At 37.9% G+C, this 23,914-nt stretch overlaps 1 protein-coding gene and 1 long non-coding RNA gene across 2 annotated transcripts in view; one reads left to right on the top strand and one right to left on the bottom strand.

Moving 5' to 3' along the window:
• LOC311441193 overlaps positions 1 to 10,030 on the top strand; it is a 15,201-nt gene extending 5,171 nt beyond the window's left edge. The window contains exons 2-4 of the long non-coding RNA XR_014695841.1: positions 706 to 772; positions 1,753 to 1,899; positions 9,188 to 10,030. This is a non-coding gene — a long non-coding RNA (uncharacterized lncRNA). The remainder of the gene's footprint in view (positions 1 to 705; positions 773 to 1,752; positions 1,900 to 9,187) is intronic.
• Positions 8,667 to 23,914, bottom strand: KNG1 (kininogen 1). The gene is made up of 10 exons (XM_084528948.1): positions 23,590 to 23,914; positions 20,965 to 21,075; positions 19,909 to 19,993; positions 17,551 to 17,723; positions 15,760 to 15,867; positions 14,507 to 14,588; positions 13,231 to 13,403; positions 11,703 to 11,810; positions 10,673 to 10,762; positions 8,667 to 9,905 (listed from the first exon to the last, which is right to left on the bottom strand). The coding sequence occupies exons 1-10, from the start codon at positions 23,782 to 23,784 to the stop codon at positions 9,210 to 9,212; spliced, it is 1,821 nt and encodes a 606-aa protein (XP_084385074.1). The 5' UTR covers positions 23,785 to 23,914; the 3' UTR covers positions 8,667 to 9,209.

Here is a 23,914-nt window from a genome sequence, read left to right as displayed (position 1 = left end):
CTGATAGTTTTCTACAGAGCTTTAATGTTTTTAAGAAAATGGAACCTATGCATTTCTGCAGGTAATCATAGCTCAGATTCCCTGAGCTTTATTTCTGTCAGCAGTACTGGATTAATATGAAATTGTAGATGAGTAGTTTCAGCTTTGTGCCCTTATTTCATCTGCCTTTAAAATGAGAATTATAATCTCCTGTTTTAGAAGTATCCCTTAGACTGTAAACTGTTTAAGGCTGAGGCAGATTGCTCTGTATGCTGTGCTTCAGCCCTACAGCGCAGTCATTCTGGGTGGGGAGCTGAGGTTCCACCCGGCTGAAAGTTTAAAAAAATAAGTTAAACATTGATATTTGTTTATTCAATTTTGTTTTGTTAATCCTTCTGAGATTTTCTGGAAGACAAGTGTAAATATTCCAAGGTCTTTAACAATATTACAGATGCATGGTATTGTCATAATTGCATCTGAAATGCGTGCCTAGGAGGGTAAGGTTGCCAAGCGGGCTGCCAAGGAACTATCTAGTAACTTTTCCACTCTGTTCTGTGCGGTTTCTTTGTAGGGTTGTGAAGCATCTGTAGGCCAGTCCTTAATTCTAGTTGTTTGTGCTGTAACCCATTGCAGAATGCTATTACATTTTATTTTGTGTGCTGATTGAATACCACCAGATACAGCAAAAATCAACATGTAAGGTGCAATTCATTCTTTTATTTTCAGGTTGCGCCCAAGAACAGCTGCCCAGATTCTCCCAGGATCCACGGATGCAGGCACAGGCAGGATGCAGGTGATCACGTTATTTTAGCTCGGAATTACTGTGGTGTTTCTTGTACTAATCCAGGGCATGCAGTTCAGCATTTCTGTCACAGCCGTTGGCAGTGACCAGAAACCTTTGTTCTTCGCACAGCAGGAGACAGAAAGGAGAGCTCATGTTGAATTACAGAAATATATTGATTTCTTTATTCCTTGCGTGTCTGAAAAGTGATTAAGTTATAATTTACTAGCATTTTGTAATAAGAAAAGAAAATACAAGTACTGCTATTCAAAGTCATTTTATCTTGTGCTAGATACTTTAAGAGTTTTTGGCAATAATTGTTTCTGAGTCTTATGCAGTTGTTTGTTTTTTGTTTTCTAACATATTCAGCCTTTATTTGTAGCACATTTTGCTGATTAATTTAAAAGAGAGAAAGTTAGGAAAATCCTAATTTCAAAGCAAGTGGATGTTATAGCTATTCAATAACCACTCAGTTACTGGTGCTTTTAATTTGCTTGCTCGTTTGTCTTCTGTAGCTTGTGTTAACCATTTCCAAATATATTCTCGTATATACTTTTACATGGATTGCAAGACTACAGGATCTTGCATAACATTATTCCTTTTGCTTTAGCAGGGATTTAACAAGCAAACCAATGATTTTCATTTATGTGTTATTAATAAAAAAAGACTCAGTTACAAAATATTTACAGCATTCTGGACTTCATTTGGATAAAATGTTTTGTGTTTTTTAAACTTAGATTTTTTTCTCTTTTTTTTTTTTTTCACATTTCTGTCAAAAAAAAGCTGAGTATCACAGAGATGAATTTACATAGCTTATCTTTATTACACAAAAGGAGTTGTCTGGTTTCCTTTACTATTATTCATTTGCATTGAATTCAGCTCTTTGAGGAATACAACTTTGTACCCTTGGGAACATATTTTTTCTAAAATCAATCAGATCAGAATTGTGTTTGTTAATTTACCTCACATTGGAATTGTCTTTGTTAATTTAGTGGCCAAAACAAACTGCATATCTTTATGCAGAAGGAGAGAGAGAGAGAAAAGTGAGAAGCATCAAGGACTGCTGCCTCAGAGCTGCTGTTGCCATAGAGCTACTAACGAGAAAAAAACTGCAGCATGGATTTCTTCTGCTGCTGAAGGTAAGATGAGGGCACAGCAAAGGCTGTAGGAGGGAGGGGGAAGGGAGGCAGAGGGAGGGAGAAGAGGAAGAAAGTCTGCGTCCTTGCTGTCTAAAAAAGGAAATTCAGTTTCAGTGTACATGAGCAGAACTGCTGGTGCAGAAGAACAAAGCTATCTCAGTTGTTTAGGGTAGCAAGAGTGATGAGCAAGCAAGCGCATTCCCTTGCTTTCAGGAGGAAATGCTGCAAAGAAAGGAGAGAGAAGAGTGATTATCAGTTAGAAAATACTGCTGCTTCAAGATACCTGCTTTTTGACACTGCTTTGGCATTAATATTGTTCCCCTGGGTAAAGACAGCAGTAAAAAAAAATAAAAATCAGGTAGATAAGGAAGAAGAAAAACTAGTGCTGAAAAATTTCAGCATACACTTAGGAATTCTCTCTGTATTAAAACATGTCAGTTGTTACATTCAGCTGTGCAGTACTGTGAGGCCTTTCAAAGTGCAAGTGCAATTATATTTTCTAAGGTGAGATTCTTATGATAAATTGATATTTTATCAATCTTTAATTCTGAATGCAGAACTGACACCAGACCTGCTTTCTGTGGAAACTTTTGAACAGGGTGAGATATGTAGGCCAAGACTCTCCATGCTTTCTCTAGAATTATCTACAAAACACTCATCCCAAAAGCTGCTGCTGCTGTTTCTACATTTGTTTAGCCTGTCACATCTTGCAGCTTTTTGCTTTCATTTTAGTGTTCATCCTCTCAGTCTCTTTCTGAGATAACTTAACCAATGTGCCCTGCCCAGCAAACCCTGCACACCTGCCATGTTTGCATAGCAGGACCTTAGAGGGATACTAAAGGCAGCAATAACACTGAGTGTCTCAGTTATGTTGAAAATAGTATGTTGATATTGCTCAGCCAACTGATTGCTGTATTACTGGGTATGCTTGGATAGAGCAGCCTTTCCTTTGCAATTTTTTATTTTTGTACTTATTGCCACTTATCAAATGTTTGACCATTTCTCCTGGAATTTTGTTTGAAGGTTGAGTTAGAGTGAATTTCTCTGATAGCAGCCTGTTAGCTTGATCAAGATTCATCAGTTCAGGTTGTAAATAAATAAAAGTACAATTGGGATTCTGAATTTTGTTAGCAGTACAGTATCTCACTGTGAAATTGTTATTCCTTGACATTATAGCATTTATACATGGCATTTCTCAGCTGTGAATGACACTAGGATAGCTATATTGATCATGAATACATCAGTTGCCATTTCAAAGGTATGTCATGAGGAATTGGATGTGTAAGTGTATTTTTTTTGGAGTCAGACTCATTTTGTGAGTCACACTCATTTTGTCAGTGTCATAAGCTGCAGACAGCTTATCTGCAGTCTTTGGAACCATTCTTTTTACTTACTGTAGTCCCCACTGCAGTCAGTGGTTGATGACATCCTGTTCAGTTTTGCATAGGTCTCTTGAGCCAGCACACAAAAGTCAAGGCTTAATCCATGATTGTGGTAATCCAGGTGACAAGGGTTTAGTCATCTTCTGCTCCAAACAGTTGCTCACATCTTATATCTGGAGTGAATAATTTTGTATATGTCTGAGTTCCACAGAGCATTAGGCTCTGCATTTCAGGAAAGTTCACTCACCTTGTGGACCAAATCAGTTTGGGTTCTTCAGAGATCTGAGATGATGCTTCAGTCAAGTATGACCCCATATAACAAAACTGTGTGTGTTGGGTAACTATTCAAGAAGGAATGGATGATCCTTATACAGATAAAATTTAGTTGTTGTAGATAAATATTAGTGGAAAGTTATTGTTGCAGTCTTAGACCAACTTAATGTAGGTTGCATTGGCAAAAACAGGTAGCCAGAAGCAGTCATGTTGCTAATTGACAGATTATTCTTGTATGTTGCAGGTAATTATCTCTTGCACATAGTTTGTATATTTATTGCCACCATCAACTGGAACCAAAGTACATATTTACACTGAAAAAGAGAAGAGCTACAGCAGCGCTGCTACACACGTTGTGGCTGATCAGCTGTGTCCAGTGTGCAAAACGAAGCGCAGGTGCATTACAACTGCCTTGTTGAAGCTACTCCTGTGCTAGACTATGTAAACTACAACTAACCAATCTATCAGCTTTAGAGGAAGTTTCAAAGTCTTCTTGGTTGTCTTTTGGTAGAAAAGGGACTTTATCTAAAGGTAACCCAAACAAAGGGTTGTTTATAAGTCCGTTAATCTGTCTGCACATTTGTACGGAACTCTGAGGAAAAAGGAGATCTTGTACTTTGTGCTTGTTTTTCTGCTTCTTCAATTTGGTTTATTTTGTGGGAATGGTCAGGAGAAGAAGGAAGTATGACAAAACATTGCCCAGAACACTCTAATTTCTGTATTTGAGCCAGGAAAAAAAAGCAATTAAGCCACTAGTGCCTCTGTGATTATTGCCAGTGCCTGCACGAGTTCCCAAAACATTTCTAAATGCATGAGCTGTTTTTGAGGGTTAATGCTGCCCATAATCACCTTTTTCTGTTGTGCAAGGAGGTCCTGCACTATTCGGTGTCCAACTCCCTTTCAAGTAATAGTATTTCTACACCAAAGGCACTAGCTGAGCGCTCCAAGGCTTGATTTTTAGACATGCTGAGCACTTACAAAGCTATTTGAAGTTAATGGGAGTACTGGTTTCTCAGCACAATTTAAAATTAGGCCTATGTGCTTAAACAAGATTTTTCAGTTTGGGGGAATTCAGACTGATTATTTAAACAGTCTTATGACAGCTAGACACCTTCTGGAACTGATTCTTCTTTTTCTTTATGGAGCATTTTGTCAATACTGGATTGATTCCTGGGAAGTTGTGTTATGTTGCATTATATCCCTTGATTATTGTTATTATTATTTTTGGTAAGCATTACTACTATTTTAGTTAATACACAGCTAGTGGAACAGCTGGCACATAGGAATGAAGTGAATTCAGATATAGTAGATTTACTTTTCTGTGATGCTTTATGGGATTAATCTTTTTTTCCTACTAAGTTGAATGGCAACTTTGAATTCACTTCTGCTGAAATGCTTAAGGGTTAGAGAGAAATAATGTTCCTGTATCATTTAAATTTCTTTACATGTGTCTGGTGGATTTTTCAAGGTACTGAACAGTAGTGTTTTGGGCATGTAGGTAAAAATATTTCTTTCATTGTGCTATGGATCCCATGTTTTGTTGATGACCATTACATTTCAGTAGTACTCCGTTGTTATTTACCCCAACTGTTTTTTTTCCTGTGGTAATCTAAGTTTAATTTAAAAATGCCCTCCCTGGGTAAAAGGTATACCCTCACTCATTCCCTGCCTGACTTAGTTTTGTTTGTTCACTCCCTTGTTTTTTGTTCACACGACTATTCTTTCATTTCAAGTGAAGTGGTGTACTAGGTCTCCTGTAACGAGTGCTTGCAGTAGAAGATGGAGGGTCATCCACCGTATTTGTACAGTGACATCTCATAAAAGATGTTTTGGGTATCAGTTTTACAACAAATGCACTTCTTTTACATGCATCTGGATTCTGTCAGGAATTCTTTGTGACTCACTTTGAACTGAAACAGCAAGGTTGGTAGTTCACGGTGTGAAACCATCAGTTTAATATCTGGTCTTGAAATCACAGCTCAGCAATGTGTGATCTGGCATTTGTGGCAGAAGGGATCACAAGATCAGGTTTCTGTGATCTGTTATTACATACTGGGACGAGTTACTCCTTTAGAGCTTATGTTTGAGTTTTCACTGAGCAGCAGATTGAAACCAGTTCAGTAGCAGCAGTAATTTTAGTATTCATTGTAGCAAGATGCCTTACCCAATTAGGAAAACTTCCACTCTTTCCTCCTTAAAGCAGCCTTCCGCTTACTTTAGAATGCAGTAGAAACATTGCTATTAATTACATTTTACCAAGACAACTTTGCTTAAAGCATAATTAAAGCTGTGGAAGCTGAATTATACAAATCTCGTTTTTGTAAACACGGCAGAATCTAGAGTCGTGTGTGAGTAGCTGGTTGTGGAACTGAAAATATCTGTCTCCATATATATATATACGTATATTTTAAGAATACTTGAGGAATCTGAACTTCAGATTTGGTATGGCTCTGTCTATACATCAGTGACCATGTCATGTTGCCATTCCTAATTGTCTACCCACTTGGACCCATTTTATCCTCAGAGCTGTAATTTCTGAACTGGGAGCAATTATCTTGCTGGCTGGGAGACTTAAGAAAAAAATGAAAGAAGTAGGTTCTTACATCTCTTCACATTCCAGTATTCACTGTTAATTCCCACAATTTTCTATTGTTAGGTGCCTGCACATCTCTCCCCTGGCTAGTTACACAATGGGAACATAGCATTAGAGGATGACTGGAATTGCAGATTGTGATTAAAAGGTCACGTCTGAATTATAGCAAAACCCCAGCAGGCCACTGAAAGTAAAGCTGGGATTTTTTCTTGTCGGTTAAAATACGTATTTTTGTCTCATTGCCGCAGATGGAATGAACAAGAGAGAAGAGAGTAGCAAAATGGCCATCAGGTGGCTCTGGTTCTCAGCAGTATCACAAACAGGCTTAATTCAGACATATTTTCACACCCTAGACTCCCATGTCCAGTTGTTTATATCAGGCACAATGCGTTTTTTCTGATGCAGGACTAGCTATTATTTTTAATTTTTATATTCATGAAATTACAGCACTATTCATACACCTTGCAGACGATAAGTGACTGGTGAGCTTTTTATGCGCATTTGATTGAGCTTAATGTTTAATCCTGGTAGCACAGATGTGGTGTTTGATTTGCAGTGTTACTAACACAGAAGAGACGCTGAATGTTGAGCCGTTCCTGGCAAGCACAAAACCCTAATTTGGGGATCGCATTTGGGGATCAGGGACTTTACTGCAGCAGAAAATCTGCCATCTGCTGGCCGAGGAGAAAAGCACTTGCTAAGCGTTGGAGTGCACTGGATGAAGAGAGCTCCAGTGACAGCAACAGTAGGAGAAACTGGTAGTTTTGCAGAGCTTCTCAGCAGCAGGTCTGAAACAAGCCGGGTCAGTAATTTTCTGACAGCATATTTTTCCATTAGAAAGTACTGTTCTGTCACAGTTAAAACCTTCTGTGGGAGCATGTCAGTGAGAATTGGAATGTTCCATCCTCAAACTGTCAGAACATACTGTTTCAAAATGTTTAGACTTGTGCACTGATTTTAGTCCAGAATTATTTTTTTTTTGAAGTAATGATTTTTGTACGTTATAAAAACAAGAAGTCAAAATTGAAGCTGACTTCTTTGTATTAAACATTAATGAAACCTCTCGTTATCACTATGCTAAATTCAAGGCAGTGAAGAGTCCAGGTTTATATTATCCTGCTCTGGCCACTCAATCTCTGCTTCACGACTTGTGGCCATGTATCCATGGCTCAGCAGAGAGAATATGCCAAGGTTCTGTCGTCTCATTCTTAAAGAAAAACTGTTCAGAACTTACACTCTTTTTAATAGTATAGCATATGCAAAGAATTCTCATTTATCGCCAGAATTATCCTAGTCAATATTCAAGAAAAAAAAGAATAAACCAACATAACTCTAAAGACTTTCCTTTCTATAATTCTATAAATTTAGTACTTGTCATGTGCTAAAAGAAAAAAAGATAGACTTTGCTTTTTATGCTGCAAGGAAAGGAATGAATGAAAAAATTGCAGGATTAGATTAGCAATAGATCTTGGAGTTCGTAAGCGTTTCTGATCATATATCACCTGTCTTGACAGATAATTATCTAAGATATACCTATATGGTGGCCAATTAAACTGTATTAAACAAAAGTTTAGATGTAACCAGACTGAATTTATATTCAGAATGACATTTTTTAATTATGACTATCATGACTTCTTAAAGACCATTTTAGTGTGGCTTTTAATGCAATTAATTAGAGAAAAAAAAAATTGCTTGTGCAAAATCATACTGATACTTCCTTAATGAAGTATCAGCATTCACTATTAGCAGATAGGCAGAGTTCTGCTCACAGTGTGGTTACCTACCACTTGAGCTAGGGAAATAACACGTCTGTTTACATCTGGAGGAACCAGGCCCAGGAGAGGGGAAGTGTGTTTACGATGTCAGGGAACATTTAGATGCAGAAAGTATGAGGTCAGTTCTGTGATTTGTAGGGGTCTGCCCTGTCATGATTAGAAATACCCTCCTGCAGAAGACTTTTTGCCTTTTTTTTCCCCTTTTGCTTTTAGCTCCAGTTTCCAGTTACCATTTGTAGCACCTGACCTTTTCAATAACTTTTTGTGTGACTGCGTAGTGCTTCTAACTGGTGAACTGATCTGGCATTAAATCATTTCTCTGTCTATTTATTGTGGGGTGATTTTTTCAGCTGAGTAATTGGATCCATACACAGTGAAAATGCATTTTAATTTGTTGGAAATATTTGCTTTTTAGTTAACGTATTCCACCAAAATCTCAGACTTTGATAGATATTCAGAGACTGGGCTGAATTTTCTATTCCAAATTAAGCACACCCACAGTGGAAGAAGGTAGACAAATTTTAGATAACTGAAGTGTTTGTGGTTCTGCCATCTGATCTGTAATGTTTGTGCACCTCTGCCACCTGAAAAGTGCACTCAGCAGCGCTGTGCAGTTAACATACTATGCACAGAGAATAACAGAACGGCTTTATTGCGGATTCTCTCAGCTTTCCCCATTACCTTATTCAGCAGAACAGCCTGCTAGTGATGGACTGCTGGCAATATTACTTTGATTCAAGAAACTGACAGGTGAAACAGGCTCCTTTATTTTATTTTGTTTTTTAAAAGATACACTTCAGGAAATCAGAGAAATATTATTTCAGATATCTAAGAAAGGCATCCTGGCACTACGTTAGCTTGCTTTTGCTTCGCACATACTGAGATTTTTCATGTAGTTTCCAAATTTTTTGAGTAATTGTTTTAAACCTAATATAGTGAGAAGTGATGCAGTGGTTGACTGTGTGCTTCCAGCAACGTGAGGCAGGCGAGATAGTCGTGGTTGTAACTTCTACAGCAGCAGGCTGTTGACTTGCCTGGTCCCTTTGCTAGACTGGTTCTGAATCATTGGTGCCATGCCTGATTTATGTTTTTGTCAAATATGCAAAAGATATGCAAACTCAAAGTACTTATATATGGTCTTAGGTCCCCAGAAGTGCTGGTGACCTACTTGAGTATCTTAGCTAAAAGAACAGGAGCTTTTGCCTCTTAGATCTTATAAATCGCAAAAGGCAATAATTTTCTGTTTTTCTCTGTATCCCTTCTAGAGAGGATCCACCGATACTTGAACTATGGTAAAGCATCTGAAAGATCAAAGCTCGTCTCTTCATTTTGGGGAGGTGCTGAAATTTCTATTGTAGGACTGATATTATCTACAGCAGAAGGCAAGAGATCCTCATTTGTGAATTCTCGGGGAAAGCTAGAAGGAAGTGATGGGTCCATAATTGTTTTCCAGGGGGTTCCAGGACATCTGGGGAGAGGAGATTCCGGGCGATCTGGCAACCCATCAAGAAGATCTACTGGTTCTGCAGGAGTACCAGTTTCCTTTCTTGTAACCTCTGAGTTAACCAGCTCTGATGCTGTTTCAGCATTGAGTGATGGGAAGGTTTCCTTTTGATTAAAAACCCTTTCACTGGATTCCTCAGAAGATTCAGATTTGGGATGTTTATGCTTACCATTTTTACTGTTTTTTCGATGCTTACACCCGTGGCTGCTTCTGTGCCCACAGTCAGTTTCCTGCCTGTGCCTTCTGGCAGACTCATCATCCTTTTTAAACCCATGCCCGTGTTTATGCCCGTGTTTATGCCCGTGTTTATGGCCGTGTTCACCTTCACCTTCTTGCTGCTCTCCATCATCTTTTGTTACTTTGCCAGGTGCTTGACTTTCTTCTTCATTTCTATCAGATGTTGGAGCTTGACCCATCTGTGGTAGCGCAGCAAAGCTTCGGAAAGGAGTGAATCCTGGAGGCCTTCGTAGAAGTGTACTCTGAAAAACATTGCAGTATCAGCTGTGTTCGTTACATGAACAAGAGCAAGAGCTTCAGACTTGGGGAATTTCTTGGGGAAAGACTGAATGCCTGGTGAAAACATGAGTTTTGTTTCTGAAACAAAGTGTCTGATCCTTACTTATCTAACTGCAAATCAGGGTTGTTTAGTAGGAGCTAAATTTGAAAGATGTTAAGGCTGCAATATTTTAATGGAAACAAAAGAGAGCCATTTATTAGTTGATATATAATGAATGAATAGATAGTGATGAAGGTTCTGAGCAGAGTGAAGTTGCTGAATATGAATGCAGGTTAATTAGGTTCACTTTATTCAGTATGTCTTCTTGATCAGGGAGCATGGGGATCCCCGGATTTATTTAAAAACAAACAAAAACCTGCAATCAAATACATTTTTGGCAATGAATTACAAATAATAATTAAAAGAAGTTGATGGGGCTTAATACTTCAGAACTTAAGTGATAATGCATAGGAGCAGTCAACGGACAATGTTCTCACTGCTCTGTTGCCTTTTTTTGTATTCCTGTAATCACTGTGTTGTCCACTGTCTCACGTTACAGCAAAACTGACTTTGATGTCACAAGCTGCTGAGGTTAGGGGGTGAGAGGGAAAGTGTGGCATTGCTGAGGTCTTTAAAAGAACAATGAATTCCTTTATTTTTGGTACAAAGTAGGGGATCATTTGGCATGGGGAAATACGTTAAAGTCTTTGTTCTATTCTCTTCATTACCAATTATCATAAGTAATCATACCATTGGCTGGCCTTCAGAGCAGTTAACCTTGGCAGAGGTTTTATTCTCCCATGGGACCACATAAATTTGTGCATCACAGTACAATAGTGGCTGTTGACAAAACAAAAAAAAATCTTAAGGCAACAACAGAAAAGAGGAGTGCACACAAAAATATTAATTTTTAATAATACTTTTAAATACTAGAAATTTTACTTGGATACCAATGAAATCTGTCTTACTGATGGAGAGGTCTGTATTGAGACAGATAACTGCTTAGCTTTTTGAGGTTATAGGATGCATCAGCTTTGGATTGGAGATTGGATCTTAAAAGACTGGGTTGTTCATGCCCAGCACTTTTGGAGCATTATTTAATCTTCAAGATATTCCTAAAAAATATTGTTTGATGATCATATTACCTCTACTAAAAATTCAGGAAATTGGGGAGGAGGAAGGAGAAGCAATTTTTTTTTTCTAGGTAATGCCAGCTGTACTAACAGTTTTAACTCTCGGAGGTAAGCACTGTTCATCTGATGGGAAAAAGAAGTGGAAATAAGGCTTTTCTTACTCAAATAGCTCCTGCACCAATGCTTTCCAGGCCCATCAACATTACTTTCCATTGTCTGGAACAGATTTTCAAATTATCAGCAGCACATACTCCAGAAGCATAATTCCTTTGTGCACCAGTAACGCTAAAATCTCCAGCTTTCCTCAGCTGAAAGTGCCACAGGTTCAGGAGCACTGCAGTCATTTCTTACTGCAATAATCTCCTTTCTTTGATTCTTTAGTATCATAATAAAGTCCCTTTTGCTTTACAATGAGCACTACAATACTGTAGTTGGAGTGACTCAGTTTAAGCTTCATGTTTTACTGCCATTGTCACTGGTTTGGAGTTAACAAACACCCGAAGGTATCCTTGTTGAAGCAAAAATTTACTGGGAGAGGTAACAGGAATCAGGATCAGATGCAAGTTTACTTCGTGTGCTTACCAGTTCCTGTGCAAATGAATTTGTCCATTAGGAACATTACAATTGGCAACATCCTCATTACTTACACTGTTGGTTGTGGCTTCACAGTTTTCATGAAGCTTTTCAAACTCATTCTTTGAACAGTTTGTCTTCTGGACTCTAAATATTAGATGGTAGATTTGTCCTGCAACCACCTGAAAAATCAGCAAGAAGGCTTTCTGTGGTAAAGGCATTTTTATTGAAAAGGGTTCAGAGAAAAGATGGCTTTCTACAAGCTTATACTACTTGTAATCTATACGACCTGACCCCTGGGACAACATATGTTAAGAACGATATTAAAATATTTGACAGCAAACCTGTCTGCTTCTAATCAACTCATGTATTTATTCCAGTTCCCATTCTCAGAAATTCCAGCATAGTAACTGTAGGAGGGAGAGAGAGGTCAGAATATCGGGCCCACAGTTTTGGCTTTGTTTTATTGGATGCCTGTCGTAATTTATTAATAACAAATGAAATCATTAGAGACACTACTGCGGGGAGCCAAATATGATGTAAGAAGAGTTGAATGTTAGTAAAATGAAGTGCGTGGTGAACAGGCTCAGTTGAATATAAATGCTTTTGCCAAATGAATTAAGGAGAGAAACCTCATTGTTTGAAGAGTGTGCCTGGTACAAGCTGTCTTAGTATTTTTACACAGCCTGAGATAATGTATCTTGCTTTAGAGACAGCAGGAGAAACATGAAATTGTCTTTTTAAGTCCCTTTTTAAAAATTATGTGTGTTAATATTGATCATGATGTGAAACATGAGAAGGAAAAATGTTTAAATGATGAAAAGGCAGAATTGTTATTAGTAAGATAAGTTATTTGGAAAAACTTATGTAGGCTTCTAGTGCATTCTCCAGTGGTACTGCTCATGCTCATGACAAGATCTTAAGAAAGTATTTTCTGAACTTCTTCACTGTTTTATCTTCAATTCTTTCCTAAACTTCTATTTTGATATGTTTGGACAGTAAAGTAGGCAAACAGAAATGCTGACCAGTATTATCCTCTTGGTATCTTGTTGTTTAGCTGCATTTATCTGTGTATCTCGTTATGCACAGATGTTTTCTTGTGAGCCTAGTTGGAGTATTATTAGCAGCAGAATTAGTGTATGAAATAACAGATTTATGAGGGGAATTGGAAAGCCCCATTTCTTGGAGCTTATAGCTACTGTAGATGATGCCTAAAATAACATACAGAGTATTGGTGTTGTGGATCAAGTGAGTAGTTTTGCCTAATAAATCTTTTCTACTTTTAAAAAGTCTATGGAGTGTCACAAAGGCTGATTAAAAGGGGTACTGATATGGAAATCTGATAGGCAGCAATTATGTTTAAAGAAAAGAAATCAAGGACTGGAGATGTTTCAATCCAAGCCAAGGTGGATTAAATTTCACCAGCAAAATTGTTTAGATCCCTCAGTTACCACGCATATCAAAATATAAAGATAAATATTACTTGAAATTGAAATATTAACGTCAGCTAACACTCAGCTCAGACCAGTAACACTGCCGGGTCTGTTCTTCATTTCTGTGGCATATGGAGAATCAGTTCTAAAAGGAAGAGTGACTCCCAACCTGCACTGTTGCTGATTCTATTACTCCAGCTTTATAGTAGAAGTCATCGTTGGTCTCTGAGTTATACTTCTCCATAGAAACCTTCAGCAGTTCCTTCAGTTCTGGACTGTCATTGGGGATAGCCCTTGGACAACCAGCACAAATGAGAGTGGGAGGATTTACCATGTCTTCAGCTGCAAGAAACCAACAGATTTCAAATCTAAGGAACAGAAGTTTCAACATAAATAGATGTAGGCTGGGAAAAACAGTTATTCTTAAACCCCTGCCTTCTGGCAAACTTCAGATTTGAGTCTATCAAATTAAGCCAAAATAGATTTGCGTTTTATATGGTCAACATTATTATATCTTGGCTATCTCAAAAAGCACATAGTGTCACATTGGATACGTAACAGAAAAACAAGAATTGTGTTTACTGACTGCAAATAGCTAGCAAATAAAGGCAGGGAATAGCTACACGTATGGAAGAACCTGAAGCAGGGAAAACAAGTGGTGCATGATACTGGCAATTAATGGGTGCGTTGAAGAATATCATTATAATTTATGGGAGAAAAGCAAACCAATGGGTAATGGGTGAGAATGCAGCACTTCCTGCATAGAGTAACACTGTACTCCCTGTTCTAAAGCCCTGAAGCTGTCACAATCTGTGTCCAAATAGATGGCTACAGGAAAAAGTGACAGTAAGAAACCATCTGGGGGTTTGATTGTAATGAACTTAAAATTCTAAGTAGCTTACTTACCGGGGGAAAAGAAGACAACCTCTAATGTATGAAATTTAAGTAAAACTATGCAGTATGGAACAAATAATGGTAGTATCGATAGCTGAATTACCAATTTTGGACAATATCCTAATGTCCCCAGCTCCTTTGCCTTTCAAAAGAATACATTAGAGCTCTTTGGAAGGTTAGATGGAGTTACTTATTTAATGTGATTTTAACTTTGTTGTGTCTGTGATAGAGAAGGAATTAATTTTTGTAGGAAGTAATACTCTGAGTTTGTATCTGCTAATCTGTAAATGAGAGTCAGCAGCCAGCTCCATGTCATAGCAATAGGGCAGTACAGAAATGATAAAATAAAACTTTCATTTGCATATGGGATAGTTGTAGGAAGTCAAAAACATTCCATGGTAATACTTCATTAAGAGGCGGTGCCATTTTATCTCAGACTAATTGCTTTCTCTTGTTATTATCTGTTCTTATCACTTGCATTTTTATCTTTTTTATGACTGAAAAACAATGAAATTGTAGAACTCTCAGAACTGATAGCACCAATTACATACCTGGAAACTTGCACTGGCTTGCAACGTCTACAATCTCTGCCTGAATGCTTTCATAAGCTTTGGCATCACATTTACCTATACGCTGGAATAACATTAAAAAAAAGGTCCTTATTATTTAGAAATAATGAACAAGCTCACATCCTAATAGCTTCTTGCTAACGAAGTCAAGCATACTGCTGATAAATCCTTCCTTCGATATCCTGGAAGCAAGCAGCCTGACAGACGATTTGCAAAGCCAATAAATGGTCAGGGTTTAAAAAGACCGCTCAGAGAAAATAAAACCATAAAGGAGAAGCTGAAGAAACTATTTGTATGTATTCCAAAGAAAGGGAGAGGTTTACAAACCAGAATCCTGTTTTGTGGAGAACTCACTGGAATTTGTCTCAAACTGTAAAAACCAAAAGGAAGATTACACAACTATTAAATCAAACACTACCGAGTTTCTGGGTCTGCTTGTATTCATCCCAGTGCTCTAAGGGAATTGTGGTAGATGATGTGCTTAAGATTGCCGTGGTATTTTTTTTATTTAACTGGAAGAAAAAAAATGTGATCCTGTTCTTTTTTACATGTCATAAACCCATAAAACTTATGTCTGTACCCTTCAAATTATTTGAAATTAGAATAAGGAAAGAATTAAGGGGCATGAATACATCAAAGGGAGTCGGGTTTATTGTTGTAGACAAGGGTTGTATTTTGTAGATTTGTCAAAGTTCTTCAAAAGGATCGACAAAAGTGGGTAGAGACCTGCCTTGTTGATAATGTATGCTTATGTTTTCAGAGAAGTTTCAACGAAATCTCTTATCAAAGACTCTAAAGGAAAGAAATTAACTGTAGAATAAGAGGAAAGGCCCTTGCAAGGATAAATAACCAGTTAAAATACATAAAACAGCACAGGGCTAATGATCAGTCTCACAGAGAAAGGAATTTAAGAGCTGGGTGGCACAGGGGTTTGATCTGGCAGAAGGAAATTAATGTAGAGAAATGTAAAGGGGCGCACATGGAGAAACCCATCCTAACGCCATGCTAGGCACTGAGCTGGCTGTTGTGATTCAGGATCTTAGGGCTAAGATACTTGAAAATGTCATCCATGAAAATGTCTACCTTGTAGTTTATAGGCAGTTACCTATAAACCTGGATTTAATCTTCATTAGATAAGTAAGGCTGTAAATACTTATAAATAAGTATTTGAGTCAGAGCTCAACCATTATTTTTTAAGATATTTTTGTGATAAACAGGTTTTGAAGATTACTTACTCCTTGAGAAATGGTTTTGCACTCTGTAGTTAACTCTTGAAATTGTGCCTTGGAGCAATTTGTCTCCTTGATTTCATATTTGATTACGTAATTCCATCCAGCTACCACCTGGAACAGATATTTAGGAGATATGTGTTATGTAAACTAATACAAACTCAGAAGTTAAACTATGAAATTCAATCAGCAAAGAAAACAACTCCACCCTTTTAGAATCACATCAAGCCATACAGTGATCATGGCAAAAACAAACCCAAAAAGTGTTGTCCTTGTGATACACGAAGTAAACAAAGTCATGTAGTAATTAGAAATGCAGTCTATGTTCAGATCCTGCTTCTGGCAAGCCTGCAGCCTTGTAATGCATGGTTCCATGCACTTTCCTCCCAAGAATCTGTTCCTTATTACTCCCAGTGACGGGGAGTTGCTCTAGATGGATGACTGCACTAACGCAGCTTGGCAGTTCCCATGTTCCTGAGTAGGTGACATAGTAAAATAGTACGTGCATAATGTAACTTTACACTGCTGGCACCGTTTGTTATTGAGTGTCCTGCATTTGTCATCTACTTGTAATTCTGTCTGCTTTGGGCTTTCTCCCCTTTTCCTTTTTTTTGTCCAGATTTTTGACCTCTTTCCATTTTCTCTTCAGGAAGCAGTTCTGTTTCCCTCACTGTGGCTATTGATCCTTACCCATGAAATGTCTCCATGTCACAGTGTTGTGTCAGGTAGTATTGGATTAAAAAAAGGGAAATAAGAATCAAATATAGGTGCTTTCCATCACAGATCAGTTAAAGTAGAGGGCTCTGACTAGTCTCTGTTGGCCAGAAATTACTTGATAGCTTAATTTCCAGCTGCTGAATTGCAGTCTCTGTGACATTTGGTCATATGGCTTAAGTGTTGTGTAAGCTTGTCTTTCAGCTAAGAGGATCATTGCCATCAGTAAATAAAGGGAGAACTGTGAATTAAATCATGGGTCAAATTGACATGAGACTAGAAGATGCTTTTTGGCTAAGCAAATATGTACACCTTCAAAGAAAATGGTTTGTAGCTGGTGTCAGGTTATTATAAGCTAGTTAAAAAACAAATTAGAGGCTTTGCTTTCCAGCAACATCACACCAAGAGAGTCTTTCATGGGGAAATAACTGTTGCATGGAATACTAGATAACAAGGAATTTCTGCAACCTGAGCATTCACTTCTTGCAAAGCAGATATTCCTCTGTGCAGAAATCTTTCAGCCAGTGACATGCTGACTTCTTGTTTTTCACAGACATTTTTTCCTTTATTTGGTTTAGCTATCCTATAGTGGATATCAGCTACTGACATACAGATCCTATTGTATTGCCAAAATGTAGGCACCTGCTACTCTTTGAGAGGCTGTAGAGCATTTGAGACATCTGCACAGGCTGGCACAGCCCCTAGGAGAGGCCTGTTCCTGCTGGAGCTTCAGGGAGAGGCCAAGAGGAATACTCAAGAACATCTGAGATGACATAAGATGCCTGTGTCAGCACTGAGTGAAAACAAACTGGTGCTGAACACTGGTTAATTGCAGCTGCAGAGAAAGTGTTTAAAATCAGTTTGTAAAGTTGACAGCTCTGGAAATTCAGTAGGTTAACAGTTCTAGATTTCTTACAAATGGAGTTATTTACATGGTCTACACTCTATGTGCGTTCCATTCACTTCTGTTAAGAAATGTAAAGCACTTTAAAATCAGAAATGAATACATAAAACAAACAAACAAAATACTTTTTTTTTTTTTTTTTTTTTTTTTTAACAGGTAGAGAAAAGTCCCGTACAGACCTGTCTTTTAGCTTCCTTGATTTCCACAAGTTTAAAGAGGCTGACTTCATTGCTGTGCTTGTTGAATTTCTGAATGGCTCGCTTCAGAATTTCTGATACTTGTAAGGTGTCGCTTGCTATATCATGAAAGCATCCAAGACAAATAGCCTGAGAATGCGTTACCTTGGGTGGAACTGGAAAAGAAAGAAACCAAAAACATGCAGGGCTTCATGTAAAGAAGCCTCAGGTTTTAATTTTTCATGTCTGGGAACGAAAGAGAAGGTTCAATGAGCAAGAGTCTTTCCTGCTTTTAATAAGAGCTATCAGCAAAACCCAGATTTCAGTTCCAGGACCTGCAAAGACATTCACTGTATTTAGATGCTTGCTTCTTATTTGGATCCATCAGTGAACTTAGTTCAGAGGAGTAAATGAGTTCAGGAGCCATGAGATCTCTGAAGGACCTTCCAGGTAGTTTTGGCACCACCAAGGAGGGGTCATCCCTCATCCAACTCGGGAAGAAATCAGTGGAGGTCACAACTAAAAGAGATGTTCTTCAGGTCCTTCAGAGCTCACCTACTGTGTGCAGCTGCTTCCTGTGCTCACAATATTTCAGGAGGAGGATTTGGACAAGAGCGTTTTGGCTCAGCCATGTGAACTGCCCTGACTTTGAGCTTCTTAGGGACTGTAGATGTTTGTTGCCTGAACTCTCCCTGCTAGTCACTTTGGCTGCCAGTTACCACTTCGTGTTACCCTCAGGCTTAACCAACTTGGTTGTCGATAGGCAAGTTTGATGGGGATTCTCTTTCCTTCTACTAATCCTATTAACTCTCTTTCCTTTCTGGTAATCATGGATTGGATTTTCATAAATTAATTTTATAGTTCAGTACATAAATTAATTTCATGATTCAGTGAGCTTGGGAATCAAAGTGGGACATTGTGTGGTCTCTGTGGAATTGAAATAAAGTTTGTGTGCCTGATCCTTGGCTGGCAAAAAATGGCTTTAATGCAGTTATGCCAGCTCGGAACCAGCCAGGGAACCAGTCCAGGGTCAGTATATATATGTTACAGAAAAATTATGCTGTTTCCAGGGAGTAATCACCAAGAAGATAATACAACAGTACACCCAGTTCTAAAAGGACTACGCTCTCAACATTTTTACACATTTTTATAAAAGCTGAGCAAATGTATATGTTTTTTTCAGTTGCTATAATGTGGTAACAAGATGAGCTTCTTATGCTGAATCTGTGATTATTTTTTTTTTAATAAATCATACATGATTTTTTAGCTTACTAAAAGATCCAAATGCTAATTTCCCATGCAGTCTGTGAGATTCATGCACCTTTTGTTGGCAACTAGATGTCACCATTGCCCTACAAATGTATTTGAAACCAAGTGGCCTTTATGCAGTAGTAGAGCATGGAGTTAGTGTGTACTGCGGTTCCTAGAAAGACACTGATTGTAGTTACAGACGTGGTAGCTTTAAACAAGTTAATAAGGAACAAAAACCAGAGATAACCTGCCAAACATTTCAGAAGTCACGGTAAATATTTTTGTAGTTAATATGTACTTAGCTCAATGCTACCAGTTAGATGGATATTTTAAAACTAGTTTGGATTTGTCTTACACGAATGCTAGTTATAGATACATAAAGACCTCAGTTGCAAAGCTTTCAAACAACGTGACTTGCTTTTGATAAATAAAATTACTCTGTGAACATAATAGTCATATATGAATGTCTTATAGGCAAGAAATGTAGTACTTGTTAAGGTCTAAAATATACCACAGTTTCTCTCTTACTTGTTTCCATTCCTACTGGATTTTATTATTTATTAAATAAAAAATGCAGTTGGGACTAGATTTTTTTTTAAGGTAAGATTTAACAGAAATGAAATCGTCACTTTTAGTTTGGAGAAAATTAAGATACAGTTCTGTCATAATTGTTTCCCTATTCATTTCTGGTCCAATTTCATACTTGAATAAGTAAGGACAGAAATTTGAAGTGTGATAAGAGGTATCTAATCTCTAGGTTACTGATGTGCTTTTTGGTCTAAAGCAAATTAATCCAACTTGGTATAACTCTGATGTTTAAAGCAACTTACTACACACCCAAATGCCACTTTAGATCACCAGGTAATGAGGTTGTCTCCATAGACAGAAGAAGTTACCTCTGCTTTGCTGACTTAGCTTATACATGCATACAAGTGAAGTGAAATTGTTACCTTTAACATGTAGTTGCTTATGCAAGATGATTTATGAGTGTCTGAACAGAATGATGAGGAGCTCCTATCTTGAAGATTTCCTGAAAGCCTCAGCACGATGTTTTCCCCGTTCTTATTTGTCAAAGTACTTTTTGAATGCTGTCCCCAAACAATTACGTACCTGGAACAATTTGGCAATCTTGCGAAACATTACTTGTTCCTTCAACATTATTAATGTGAACTTGAGCTGTGCATTCTCCTGTTTTCTGCAAATACATATGACAACATTTGTCTTAAGATTGCTTGATGAAGAAAAATACTGTGCTATATATTTCTCTAGCTGTTGAGCAAAGCTGACAGTTGCAAGTTCAGTTTGGGAAACAAGTTGATATGTACATTTGTAGTTATGTCAAATTTGCTGTTTTGTTCCTGGTAAAGGATCTGTTTTGTTGTTTGTGAGGAGAGCAGAGGATGAACTGAGCACGTAATTTGGAAGATAGCTTTGTATCATGGTTGATGCGTGTTAATAAACGAAGAATTTACAGTCAGCATAAAGGAAGTGAACACATCCTCATAAATAAATCTAGGTAAATACATAATTTAAGCAATTTCCTCTCTGCTGATACAATATATACAACAATGATTGTGACGTTCCACATGGATTCACATGCTGTGGTCACTCTCAGCCCTTTCTTTGCATGTGTACAGCGTGACATAGCAATGACCTGCTGGCTATGTGTAGCGTTCCTGCACGCTACGTGGGCCTGACTGCACCTCCTCTCTAGGTGCTCTGCAGTAGCATGAGCCAGACAGGCTTTGCACTGCCAGCTACCCTCTGGTAAATGTTCTGCCACAGTGGCTTCCATATCAGTGGTTTTGTTGGTGCCAATATGAAGACAGTTTGGTTATACAAGTTTGCGTCAGACACAAATACCAGAGAGTTTGACAGCCCTCACACTCTCGTTGTGCAAGTATTTTCTGTTGGATTTATTGTGAGCCGTCATTCTGAAGCTCTGAAATGATCCCTTCTGCTGATATTTAGGATTTCAATGGTAAACTCACAAATATTAGTGGTTAACTTCAGGGTTGTAAACAGTTCTGTACTTTAGTCCTATCAGCTCTCAAAAGCCACAGAGCTACTGAAGTTTAATTCTATATTATTTCCCAGGAGACTGCAGTCCTGACCATTATACTGATGCTTCTCTACAGAGAACCTTTAAAAAGTTTAGACACTTACTGCTTCTGCAGATGCTTTGTAATCACAATCCTGCCAGGGTTTGTTCTCCTCAGCGGCACAAGTGGTCTCTTGTATTCGATACTTCACGTGGAGTTGTTTGTCAGGACCTACCTGGATGAAAACAATATGCAAGTCATCATTTGCACAGTGATAAATCTGGACACCAGTGAAAAGATAAGAGCTTTAAGGGGTAAATACTATCCTATCTTGGCAATGCCCAGCCTGCCTTCACATCAGGGTACTTCACATCATGTAACAGGGTACTGATGCTGCCCTTCCAAACTGGGGGAAAGGGGCAAGGGGGAGCTCCAGAGCCAGCCTTTGGCTGTACTTGCAGTTTTTCTATAGGCATTAAAGGCTGAGCTGCTCTTAGGGGTGGTCTCAGGAATTCCATAAGATGAAATACAGACAAACTATTCAGTAAAGTTTGGCCTGATCAGTGGAAGCGTTTCTGATGTTGGTAGTAGGGGGCATTGGTAGTAGGGGGCATTTTCTCCTCGCCATAAACAGAGCAGGGAATTGCCTACAGGGAACGTTAACACACTGCAATATCTGTGGTTCTTCCTTCAGAGGACATACAAAGCCAGAAGTTCCTAGTAATTTACTGCCACTAAAAATGCTCTGCTAGCGTACTATTTCAAACACAGGCAATTGCTGTACTTTAATATTAATTCTCCTAGCAGTATCATTTAAGGATAATGAAGTGGTACCAAGAAAGAGAAGCTGAGTTGACATGGGTGGAGTATTTACACTGATGTAGGTGAAGACAGAACTATATTTTGTGTTCTTTCAGTTCCTGTTGTGTATTGCTACACCTCTGTAGTATACCTAAGTAGAGGTATGCGATGTGATGGCTGCAGGCTGTAAAACAGGATGAAAGGGTCTCTAAAAATATAATGGACTTAATCCTCAGCAGGTGTAAACTGACATTTATGGAGCTGCATCAGATTATACTGTCTGGGATGTGGATTTAAAGAGCCAAATTGTGTTGTCTGTTACAGTTTTCTAAACCTGGAATAAATCAGTTCAGTGAATAAATGAAACACGTGAGAAAAGACATTGTTTCTGCATGTTATTTGTTGTTGGTTTATTTCATTATTATTATGAACAGTTATGTCTTTAACTGGGGCAGGTTCAGTCTTCCACCAGTCAGCTTTTATGTTTTATTACCTTATCAATAATGAATGTACATGAATATGTAATAACCAGCTATTTAATTAATGCATTCAAGATTGTGAGACTAGCAATGAGTAAAATCTATACCCTTTTTAGAAAAGAATGTACAATATGAAGAAAGCTCTCTTGTAGATTCCTTTTCTCTGTTTTTTCTTAACATCACAGTCTGATCAGTGATTCAAAGTAATAATTCGTTTCCACCTCACATCTTTTAAGAAAAGGCAGTATATTGGGAGAAGGAAAGATGAATAATACTTGCAATAAATATGTATTCTTAAACATAGAACGTTATTTAAGGTAAAATACTGAAAATAACTTCTGTCCTTTGGAGGAGGAAGCAGTGTTATAGCCCTACTAGAAGGAAGCAAGAAAGAAGTTGGTGTTACAGCTGTGATATAAAGATGTTTGCATTTGGCTGCCTTTATGCATGTAGTTCTGTGATAACAGTGGGATTATTCATTTGTTTAATATTAATTATACTAAGGGCTTGACAGACTTTAGTCTTTGTCACTACAGGCTATGATCTCCCCACTTTGAAAACAGTGAAACCAGAGGATAGGTGCCAAGAGGTGTGGGTGGTTTCCTGTAAGGCATTTAGCAATTCATGTCCCCTTTCTGAGGTCAACTTCTATCTGGGTAAAAAAAAAAGTGCCTTGTGACTCTGGAGTGCAAAATATTCTTTCTGACACTGGGTTTCTTGTGTTTTGCATCTGAAAATCCAATTCAGTAGAAAAAATGCTAATGTTGTTTTCGAGTAAAGTAATGCTTGTCATTATTATGGTAATACCATTTTTGTATGCCTCTCAGAGGTAAATACTCTTTGTTAGATTAACTCTGTACAGAAGGACTCCAGGCAAAAGATCATGTTTCGTTCTTTTTTTCTTCTGTAATTTTAGCTGTCACCCTGTTTGACTAAAATATCACCTAGTGCCTTTAGATACATCTCTGACTTAGGACTAGTATCAATCAAATATCACAAACAATGTATTCACGGTACTGCTGAGCTTTATCAGGTCATTCTTTCTTTTCTTTTCTTTTTTTTTTTTTTTTAAATGCATGACACTAGCAAATCAAGATAACATCCAGGTTTTTTTAATAACCACTGATCTGAAGAACCTTACTGATGATAGAGAGAGGTAAGATTCCCAAAGAAAGGAAAAAACTGAATGGACAAGTAAGATGCATTTTATTAGTAGTATAAGTTTCCTATTATCTAGTCCTTGCATTAATAAGCAATTCACCAGCACCACCGCTCCATTGATAAGAACATCCCTGCTTGTCATGGTGACAAATATCTCACCATGCAAGCCATTTCTTTTATTTTTTTAAACTTTTTTTGCAAGACAGTTTGCTGTCACACTTGCTATATTTTGTGAATAAGACGGAACAAATCTGATTAAGAGCGCATAAACAATTCCAACATGTTTTTTTTTTGTGAAGTCTACTTACTGTTCTCTTGGCTTCCATCACCATGTACAGAGCAAATTGATTACCAGAAGTGCTGTCTCCATTATATTTCTTCAGTGCTGTGTCAACAGCTTCGAAGACATCAGGGTTATCACAGTCCAAAAACTCAAATGGAAGAGGGGTGGCTCTGCTAGAAAGAAAACTACAGCAGAGTGCTAGCACAATGAAAGGTTTCATAACTGGACAAAAAAAAGGCCCCCTGAATGAGAAGGCTTGTTAAAAAGCAAATGGAAAAGGAATGCCTGACAAGGATTTAGTTACCTCTTCTATTTTTCAGGACCAATAGCAAAGTAAACAGAATGAGCAG

This window comes from Aythya ferina, assembly GCF_964211825.1.
Source record: "Aythya ferina genome assembly, chromosome: 9".
NCBI classification, from domain to species: domain Eukaryota; kingdom Metazoa; phylum Chordata; class Aves; order Anseriformes; family Anatidae; genus Aythya; species Aythya ferina.
Note: the sequence above shows the minus strand (reverse complement) of the source record. Positions and strands in the feature narration are given on the sequence as shown.

What these genes read in the sequence shown, in the direction of transcription:
- KNG1 (XM_084528948.1), bottom strand. Translation starts at nt 23,784, where the DNA reads ATGAAACCTTTCATTGTGCTAGCACTCTGCTGTAGTTTTCTTTCTAGC. An exon ending in TCAAGGAAGCTAAAAGACAG is followed by an intron (nt 15,868 to 17,550) that starts GTCTGTACGGGA and finishes TATCTGTTCCAG; the next exon opens with GTGGTAGCTGGATGGAATTA. An exon ending in GTGAAGCCACAACCAACAGT is followed by an intron (nt 10,763 to 11,702) that starts GTAAGTAATGAG and finishes TTTTGTCAACAG; the next exon opens with CCACTATTGTACTGTGATGC.